Source organism: Enoplosus armatus, chromosome 3, assembly GCF_043641665.1.
Source record: "Enoplosus armatus isolate fEnoArm2 chromosome 3, fEnoArm2.hap1, whole genome shotgun sequence".
NCBI classification, from domain to species: Eukaryota; Metazoa; Chordata; class Actinopteri; order Centrarchiformes; family Enoplosidae; genus Enoplosus; species Enoplosus armatus.
The window spans coordinates 19,207,809-19,218,740 of NC_092182.1; the positions used below are offsets into that span (position 1 = coordinate 19,207,809).

At 41.6% G+C, this 10,932-nt stretch overlaps 1 protein-coding gene across 1 annotated transcript in view; it reads left to right on the top strand.

The window, feature by feature from the left end:
* Nucleotides 1–10,932, top strand: part of tox2 (TOX high mobility group box family member 2) — an 88,632-nt gene that overhangs the window by 24,130 nt on the left and 53,570 nt on the right. The window contains exon 2 of the mRNA XM_070903261.1: nucleotides 7,379–7,471. Coding sequence (XP_070759362.1) covers nucleotides 7,379–7,471 — 93 coding nt within the window. The remainder of the gene's footprint in view (nucleotides 1–7,378; nucleotides 7,472–10,932) is intronic.

Consider the following 10,932-nt stretch of genomic DNA (forward strand, 5'->3'; position numbering starts at 1 on the left):
CTCCTGGAAAAAAAACAGAAAAGAGAAAATCCCCTGTTTTTGTATTAGCTAAATCTTCTCCCAACCATCTGTTTCTTGCCTGTAACACACGAGTTGTGGCCAGCGCACAGCCGAGGTTCTGGCTCTGCTTGTCAGTTGCTGGTTGTAAGTTGTATTGTTGTAGCACTGTGTTGTTTTGCCTTCAGGAAACTGCCTCATAAAAAAAGATGAGGGCTTCTGAAAAAAAAAGAAACAGATAAATGAAAATGAAAAGTTTCTTTTCCGTCCTCTGTATCAGAGAGAGCAAGGGCACCGACTGCACTTTATTAATGTGCTTCATCTCCCTCGCTTTTGTGTCGAGCGTAATACAAAGGCCAGGTGTGTTTGTGTTTGAGGGAGAAAGTGACAGAAATGAGAGAGAGCAAATTTATATCGTCAGTAGTTATTCCAGTGCATGTTATCCTTGGTAAGAGGGGTCGTGTTTTAGAGGTCTTTGTGGCATCTTTGGTGTAAATAAGAGACATAATTCATCAACTGTCAGCTTTAGTACAGATGAAGCTTGAATACGCTTTCTTTCATTTGAACTGAACCACTTTAGTTTTTAATTCTGCACTTTGATGGATCCTACAGCAAAACTGTACGTGACCATGGACTGGAGCAAAAATCTTTAATTACATCTATAACTTTTATTCCATTTTCCTGCGTGGAGAGTTCAAAAAAGCAGCGTTTAATCCACTCAATAATCCACTCAGCCGACTGTACTTAGTGTCTAAGCTTTGGTACAATTTTAGATGGCGCTGTTGAATTTCCTATCTGCCTACCTGAAAACATGCAGCCGAGCTCTGCATTGTTGTTCCATACAGAATCTACTTTCTGTGACAGCCGTCTGTAGCTGCAGGTAGACACAAAGTCAAAGTTGGAAAGAACAAGAACAAGAGTTGGGGAAGAGAAAGAGAAAGTGTCATAAAAGTTTGAGAAATTAGCACAAAGTTAGAAACCCAAACTGTGTTGCAGATGCACAACCTCCACTTTCACTATTAATTGTATTTCTTAAAAATAGTAAAACATTTTCAGCCGTTTAGCACATGAAAAGGTTCAGTAACAGTCAGGTTTCGACAAATGCAACACCTGTGGTTAAGGCCAAGGTAAAAAAACGACCACAATATTGATAAGTTTAGAAGGTTATCTGTCACCTACAGTAGAAGGCATCGTGGCATGAGTTGGGTTAGAAACAGCCACAATCAAAGGCAGGTATGACCTCCTCACCCTCACTTTCCACTGTATTTTTTTCAGTGATAAACAACACGAGCATGTATTTGCATTTTGACACTTCTTGCTCATTTCTTCAAAATGCCAAGAGACTGAGGTGAGAGCAAAGAGAAAAAGGAGGAACAGAACGATACAGGGAGATAGATGAATATACATACTGATAGATGGCGAGAGAGAGAGAGGGAAAGAGAGCGGCTGATGTCAGAGGTTCAGCTTAAGACTCTTCAGCTGATGTATTGCGCTTGTGTGTACATTACGATCTGTGTTGACTAGTGGATCAACAAAAAACGATTGGAGAAATATAAACAGAAGACGAGGCAGCAAGAGGAAGGGTGGAGGCACAGGGCGGGGTGAGGAGAAACCACGAGCCAACAGAGGACATGATACGAAGGCAAAGTTGCATTCAATTAAATTTGAATTATAGTAATTGTTATATATTCAGCTGTTCCTGTCTTAGAAGCACAAGCACGTATGTACAAACTCACATGAGTTTACACCAGGAGAGGATGGAGAGTCACTGTAAAAGCTGCGGTCAGCTATAAATAGCTCAAATGCTGGTGTTGGCTGGATATTCCCAATGGTGTGATCAGTAGTTTGAGTGTCAGTAGTGGCCCGAGGCAGGTAGCCCCTGGGTTCATGTCCTCGTTATGGTCGAGCTGCTTAGGCCTCAGTTGACATCTCTTTCACACACACACACACACACACACACACACACACACATACACAATCACACAACTCTGTCAGTGTTTCTCACTGGAAATAAAGTACATATATATGGATTGTGACATACCTTATGATTTATATTTGCTAAGCTAAACAGAAATATCTAAACAAATCAAATAATGACTGTAAACATACACACATGGGTATGCACAATATGTATCATTATGTTTTTGCAAATCAGGTCTGTAGTTTCCGTCCTACAGTAATCAATGCTTTGTATTGATTCACTATATTACACAAGTTCTGGCTTAAAAATACATTAGATTACATTAAATTCCATTACATCTATTTAGCTTTTATCCAAAGCGACTTACAAGAAGTGCATTTAACTATGTGGATACAAGCCAAAAAGGGAGAGACCAGAGTTTTTTTTGTTGTTTTTGAGTTTTCAGTCTATACAGTAGAGTCTGAACACAGTTCTATACCCGAATCTTGAGCCATATATTAATGCAAGTTACTTCTCTGTTCATATAACATCGTTTCTGGTATACTCTGATAGTTTTAAGTCTGTCCTTCCCTGACAACTCTTAAATGTCAATGTCTCCAAGGTCTACAGGTGAGAACTCACAGCTGGTGGCAGGGATACTATGGATACATTCACATGAAAAGATGTCACAGAATCCTTCCCAAGTCTCTGCAAAGTAAAGTTGGTTTCATAAAGTTAAGAAACCTAATTTGTCATTATATAATTGTGTGATTGTAGTACATACTGTGCACCCTTCCAAACTGAGCCAGAAATTCAGCTTAAACATAAACCTCAAGCTAAAATGTATGTAAAAGTATCAGATATAAAGCACAGTTGGAATAATATCTTAATGATCTGTCGCCAATTTAAATGAAATCACATTCAGTGCAAAAATTATGGAGGAAAATGATTCATCACAATGCAACACGTAAACCAATGTTGCACACTGTAGTTGGTTTTGTCTCAGACTAAAGTCTCTAAAAACCACTGAAAAAGTGATTCATACTCTGTTATTGACTGTCAGACCACCACAGCTAGAAATCTGTCTGATATTATGTAATATGTTTACGCAACAGAATTGACAGGATAATGTATTTTACCAGTTGAAATATCAGGAACAACAGCACCAAAGGGAGTAGGGACTGAATGGCTATTTGGGATGAGGGTAATATTCTGTATTATTGATCCTCTGATGTCAGTGTGCAGTCATTGTGCATACTGTACATATAGTATGAGACACTGTCTCCACAATGTATAAATACAGTATATGTGTACATGCATGATTGTGTGCGTGTGCCTACATTACTGTATACCATAGATGAGTGATAGGGTTTCCCCATAAGCCGGTCTAGGCCTGGCATTCCTCTCATCGGTGGAGTCTGATGTGTGCAGGCCTTTCAGCTAATCTGGGAAGAATGTCGGCTGCAGACACACATGTGTTCCATTAAGACCAGATCTGCGTAAATAATATAACATGCAACAGCTAACGTTACAGGTAACTATACCCCCACAGCTGTGCCTTTGGCTTTACAGTGCCCCACCACCCCCGCCTATAAAAAGGCAAAGCCAGCGCTGACATCTAATGAGTAGATTCATCGTTGTGTCTACTCTGCTTTAGGCTGCTGCTGTGGAGAAAAATAAAAATTATAAAAAAAAATTAAATTGATTTATTAGATAATAGAGCCCGACAGATAGTGGATTTTATAGGATATTGAGAATAATATAAATCTGATAACAGAATATCAGCCGGTATTCTCTTTTTCTTCTTCTTTTATGTTTTGTAGTTGACATAAAAACACAAAAGAACATTATGTGATAAGGATATGTCTGAGTTAAGATATTTTACAGTTGAACTATAGCCTTTATTGTTTTATCAAAGATCACAGTAACAGTAAATATATTATATATATTTATATATATAGCTGTGATAACTCTCTATATATGTGTGTATATATATATATATGTATGGTTAAAAATGAACTATAAACAATAACTATAAGTAAAAGTGTTGAATAGTGAAATATGAACAAAAATGCTGCCAGTAAAACATTTATTGCTGCAATTTACTTTTTTTTTATCTGACGATGTACATGTTTGTATACAGCATATTTGTGATAGCTCTTACGACAATAATATCAGCCTGCCGATGTTTCAGTTGGCCTTGATTAAAGGATGTGGTGGCCGACATTTCAATCAATTTGAATCTTAGCAGATTATCAGACACAATCTGAAACTATCGTGTGCGTCAGTATAATCAGCATCAACAAGTTTTGTCACATGGCAGAATCACAGCCCAACCTGTGTCCCTGTGTCCCTCCCCCTATTGTTAATGGTTCTACATCCAGACGACCATCATTGGCTCTCTGTGTTTATTGTCTGCCTGCTCGGCTTGTGCTGATTGGCTCCACCCTGCCAAGTGACAGGACAGTGTTTGCTTTTGCTGTCTGCCTGGGGAAGTCCCTCTTGTCCTCAAACAGGGCCCAGCCACAGTAACTGATACAAAGTTCAGAGGATGCCAGCCTCTTCCTGGTGCGGTGCAGCATCTTCCTGTGGATGCACACCAAAGTTGTGAGTGAGTTACAGAGTTATTTATTTATGTATTTATTTATTTACCTTTACTTTTCTCAGAGAGGATTACAGTAGCGTGAGCAAACAAGCAAACTCTGCCTTCTGCTCTGTTTTGGTCAGAACTAGAGTGTGGGCGTGCGGGATTAAAAAAAAAGAAAAACAATAAGTGTGGTGTAGTAATGGTGTCGAGCAGAGATGGTTGAACGGCTGGCAGCATCTGGTTTGGTAGAAATATCACAGAAACCCAAAGCCAGCCAGAAAGTGAAAGAGAGGTGACAAGGGTGAGAGCATCTGAAGTGAGGACTAGAAAACAAAAGAAAGGTGTCGGAGAACAAGTGTAGAGAACAATGCTTCTTGCACTTGCAAACTGTTGTGAGCCAGCAAGGAAATGTGAGGAGTTTGGCTGTGGCTGTTCTGGGTGCCAGCACTCCTAATGAGTCTGTCAGGGCCAGTTAGCGCAGCCAGGACTGCTTGTGTCCCCTCCAGGCCGCAGACAGCTGTTATTAGCCCCATAATGGCATGCCACAGGGCCAGATTAGCCTGGCACACTGGAGAAATATCAAACATTCACTTACTGTGGCTCCTTCGCTGGCTAAAGCAGCTATTCTGCGAGGCATTCATTTAGCTGCGATGCTGGCAAGCTACCTAACAAGCCACGAAAGAAAAAGTCTCCATTGAGAGATGCAGTTAGTGTACAGTAGCTCCTCGGCAAGGTAGAAAGAAAAAGAAATGTCTGGCTGGAGGACGTACAAGACACAACATACCGGGTCATGTTGCTGATTATGACTGAGGATTGCATGCTTTCATGTCAGATCTGCAAATAAATAATCTCTCCCAGAGCTATAATGCAATAAAAACTCTTTGAGTATAGGAAAACTGTAAAAAAAAAAACATTGCAAATCCAGAGGGGTTGCTTTTTGTGGGTTTTGGGTTGTTGGGTGTCATGACGGTGCAGCGCCTTGGAAAGTTGTAAATGAGAGTTCTCTTTAATAACGCTGTGTCATCATTATGCGAACCATATCGACAAGATGGCCACTGCTGTCTACTCATCTGTTTTCACCTTTCATAATGAGCACAGGAAATCAAAACCTTACACAGCAAGTACTCTCACTCTGCCCCAGGGGGATAGCCTGCACTGTATACTGTCTGTGATTACGCCATTAGAATCAGCATACTGTTAGTACATACTGTACACTGTTGTGCATAGAACGCTGCTTATAGGGTATAAATCATGCTCTTTGAGCCTGGGATTTCTTGAATATGTTTCATGCATGGTACGTTGCATAAGCTTTTGCATACATTGCTTCTGAGTTTCACTGCAGCGTGATCACTATGCACTTAGGCCCATAAATGCAATCTGCAAAGGTGTGTTTATGGCGGTTCCATTGTAAAAGCTGAGGCCTGCGATGCTCGTGTGTGCACTGGATGCGTGTTTGCCTGCACCGTGTGACTGACTAGAAGTGAAAGGCAGTAGAAGTGAAAGGCAGGGCCAGTTTTGGTTGGTACAGGGATGTTTTGTCACTCAGTTGTTAAATATAGTCAAATACTGCATTTCTCACTGCAGCTCTGCCCTTGAATGTATTTGTGTTGGTGTGATTACATGCGTGTGTAGGTGTTTTTGTGTGCACGTGCGTGTGATTTTTTGTGAGTGTGTTGATGAGGTGACAGAATGCTAAAAAGCAGAAGGGCACAGACAGCAAGTAAAAGACTAACTTTGAGAGAGAGATAATGTGATATTTGTTCTAGATTCCTGCACTGTGTTTTCTCTCCCTCAATAATCTACATCACCTCCTCATTAGCAGACTGTATGTATCAAGTGTGGCAAAGCCATTAAGTGCTATACATAGCAGGCAGCAGCCATTTCCAAATATAAATTCATGTTATATCCTCTTATTTATGAGGAACCAGTTTCCACGTCGCCAGTTGCAGCATTTATTTTAACAGCAGGCAGCGTACAGAAGCTAAAATGGACTCTCCAGCACCAGAAAGAAAAGCATGGAGCTCATTTTATCAATTAACACACACACAATAGGATATCACTCTTTTACAAATCAGATGACAGAAACAATGTGCAAACTGTTACAGAAGAGAGATGTTAATGTGAGCACGACAGAATATCAAGGAATCATAGAGGTGCAATGAGATGTGTATAGCTGAGAATGAAGTGAGGAGGGAGATAAGGACAAGGAGTGAGATAGAGTAAGTGAGATTTGAAGTGAATCCTGGGATGTACCCCCGCTGTGGCTGTGGGCCACGGTGTGAACCCCACTGAGCTGCGCCGTCTTTCCCTGGCAGGGACCACGTGTTGCGAATCGTTAGCTTCCCAACTACTGAGGGCTTTGCCACCACTCCTTCAGGTTGTGTTATACAGCTGAAGCCCACATGGGGAAGTACAGGGAAGAGCCTCCAGGCTTAGAACCCACTACACTCTAATTATCAGCTGTGTAACGTATAGAAAGATGGAGTCTGTAGACTATGGTGGAGCAGAGCACAGGAACCCAGGCTACCAAACACAACAGCTTAGTTCCATTAGTGCCGCTACTGAGCCAACCTTATCCAGTTATTATGTGTGGTACATCACCATGAGGTGATGTGATTTAACATGGCAGCCAATGTGCAGGCTCTCAGACTTGGTGGAAATTTATGAAACACTCACAAAGTGAGGATCATGAGAAGAACTACAGTATGTATGATCCCTGCACGTTGGATGAGAAAATTAAACTTAAGTAACTTTGAAACTAAATTAAACTTTTGGTTGTGATTTCATCAGCGTGTTTGAAGTGTTTCATCTGTGTAACGTTTCTCGCTGAATTCTCTGTAAAAGGAAGAAAATATACTTAAAATCTCTCTCTCTCTCTCTCTCTCCTCCTCCAGAGCAGATACGGTGCTGCAGATCGAGGTGTGAGACTCTACAGTTCCCTGCCCATGCGCCCAAACCCTGACGGCAAGAGACTGCCCTCTACTGGGGTAAGATCTCTCCCTGCCTTCTCTCCCCCCCTCACCCCTGCTCCCTCACCCCTTGGTCTCATCCATACCTACATGCTTACATTTAACCCTTAGCCATACAGTGAGAGCCACCGAAGAGGCCTTCCCCCATCTGCACAGTAAGACTATCCAAACACAGGATAGGAGTGACAGTTCAGAAGCAGTGCAGACTTTGACATTTGCAGTATTTCATTGGTCATAAAAGTTTTTTTTTTACGAAAGTATGTGCCTTTTGGATGCACAGTAGCTGGGAGTTCTTGATCCAGTGACAGAAAGCTTCTGCACAGAAACAACTGTTAATCTGTTGATTTCCAATATCTGGAGTGAAATCGTGGCCAGGAAACAATACAACCCAAGGTTCAACATCCTTTTAAACTTAGCATCTTCCTCAACTACCGTGACTTCTTCCTCATCCTTAAACCCGACACCCCACCCTCCACCACCACTACTACTACTCACCCCATGGGCCCACTCTGATAGACCTGCTCAGTCCCCCATGCTCAAACCATCATTTGCCACCGCAAGGCTCCCAATAAAGCACCCATCTGACTTGGTGGTGGTTTGTGTGGTATCTGCCTGGTAGCTTCTCACAGCAGCTGATAGGCCACCCAACCGTCTCCTACTGTGTGTACTGTGTGTTCAAACAGAACAAAGGCACGCAGTGGCTTTCTGGATACAATGCTTCCGCTTCTGACCTGTTTTAGGTTTAAAAAAAAAGGAAGGGCAAATGTTGATTAAGTGTAGAAATTAAAATAGTTTGGTGATTTTCCCTTTATTTCTACTTCTTTTGTTGTAAAGCAGTTGTATTTGGACATCAAAGTCAAAATGTCCAACTATTTTATTATATAATTGTTCATGAGGACGCTTAGAAAAAGGAAAAAGATTAAGTTTATTGAAGTTTAGTGATGCAGCACTTGCAGTATTTTGACTTTGACAAAGTGCTGGAACAGTAAGTCTTTTTTGTTTGTGACACCTTTCTTTCCTTAAAAAAAAAGAAAGAAATCTTTTAGTATTGTGAAAATCATAATTAGAATCTAGCTTGCCTTGCTTTTATGCATTTATGTAACAAAGGAGAGAAATGAAAGAACAATAGAGCGAAAAGAGAGAATTTAATTTCACATGTCTCTCTTTTTCATGTTTCACTCCATGCAAGTGCTTTTTGAATTATCTCTTCTCTGCTCCAGGGCTCAATGAGAGGAAGAGTGGGTGAGCGAGGGAGAGACAGAGTGGGAGTGAGAGAGAGAGAGAGAGAGACAGAGAGAGAGACAGACAGACAGACAAAGCGAAAGCTGTGTAATATTGTTGGTGCGCACCTTTTTTAATTACAACAGAGATTGTATTGATGTCTCAGGCCACATGTCCTCAATCATTTACCAAGGGGGAGAGTGCTAACAAAGCATTTCTAAGAAACCCATCCTCTCCTAGGGCCTGGAATCATACGTTATCTAAAGTGAATATTGTTAATGCTGTTCTGTGGAGAGACCCACTTACAAATCATGAGAATGAGTTCCTTGTCAGTACATGTGTGAGGAAGTAAAGATATATATCCACTTTCATCTGATCCTCTGTCGCGCAAATTAAACTCTGCATCTAAATATCCATGCAGAAGTTGTTTATAAAACGAAGAAGGCCATGTTAAAGATGATGGATGAACTTTGATGTAAGCGAAGGAATTTCTTTCTAAATGGCTTAGTTGTTTTGTTCAGCACCAACTTAAAGATTACATCTCTCGCACAGATTCAAAAAATGAAAAGAACACAATACAAAAGGAGACAATATGTGCTATTTTTCTCCCTCACTCTATGGTTTTCTGTCATTTCCTTTTGTCTGTTATTACCTGCGTGTAGTGTCAGTACAGTAGCAGACTGTAGCTACAGGCTGCATAGAGAGGAAGAGAATATATACCACTTAACATGCAGGAGGAAACCAGACGTTTTTCCATTGCACTTATCAGGTGCTGTGGTGAGAGCAAGTGTCAAGGTGCAGTAGGCCCCCCCCCCCACCCCAAGCTCCTCTCACCCATCCTCTCCTTCCTCCCCTCTTCCTTCCCCTGCACACCCCTTTTATTTTCCCCTGATCTCTATCTCTGCCCCCCCCCCCCCCACCACCACCACTCACCACCTCGGTTCAGTTAAAAGTGGGCTTGGCACTTCCGCAGCGACCCCCGCCTCCTCCTCACCACCACCACTTCTTTTCTCTCTGTCAAACTAACCTCCAACTCCTGCTCTTCACCTCTATGTTTCCTGTCAAGGTGCACTGCCCACCCCCCCCTCCCCCCAACCACTGACTCTGCCCCCGCAACCTTTTCCTTTTCTTTCTTTCAACATCAATTATGGCTCTAAATGCCTACAGTTCATTTCTTAAAATGCTCAGTGCAGAGGGCGTGACCCCCAGCGCTCTGCAGTGATCTTCCCATCCCAGCATGTACAAGAAGAGGGGGGGGGGACTTTTGTTGTATTAGTGAAGGGAATCTCTGCCCTAAAATAGAATGTACTCTTTATTTCAGTGCCCTTTGGTTTATACGAGTTCTTCTTTAAAATCACAAGTGTATGATGTTCATTATGCATGAATGTGTGTTAAGTAAGTGCATTCTTTATGAGCATGTATCATATACAAATAGCTAAGATTATTAAACTCTTACTGACCGTAGTACTTTAAGGAAAAGTTAAGAACAAAGCTGGAACCCAGAGCTAAATAGCCTAGCTTAGCATAAAGACGAGAAGCAGGGGGAAATAGCTAGCCTGGTTGTAGCCAAAGTTTAAAAATCCACCAACCTGCATCTCTAATTTTAGTGTTTGTCTGCACAGAATTGCAAAGACCGACTTACTGGCAGGTCAGTGAGGTTTAATCTGTAAACTCATTTTACCTAGCTACTGCATGGTGTAACGTGTAAGTTCAAGTTTTATTGTCATCTATAATGGAACTACAGGAATCTATACGACGAAATGAAATAATGAAATACCACGAGTGTTAAAGGGGATGCACAATGACTCTAAAAGCTGCGGGAGTGGAGGTTTGTTTTAGCTCCGGTTGGATAAGCATCAGCGTATTCTTTGCAGGGAGTCAAACTGTTTGAGCTACTGTTGTAGTTGTTGTTATTGTTGTTGTTGTTTTAGCTCCACTGGCTTGACAGTGATACATAGGGTGAAGGTTCAGAATCTGCTATAGTGCAGAGATGACAGGATCGTTTCAGGACTCCTTCTCTTTCTCTTTCAGTGTTTTCCTTGGTTTCTACATGTCTCTCTCTCTCTCTCTCTCTCTCTCTCTCTCTCCCCTGCTTTGTCTCTCTGTGTCTTTCTCTCTTTTTCCAAGCTGATTTGGAGCCTTGCATAGTCAATTATGTAGGGAGTGAGAGATGGAGTGGGGGCTCCAGCTTCCATATTTTGGTGTGATATTAATATTGCATGAGTGCAATTCTGTAGCGAATATCTAAGAGACTGCCT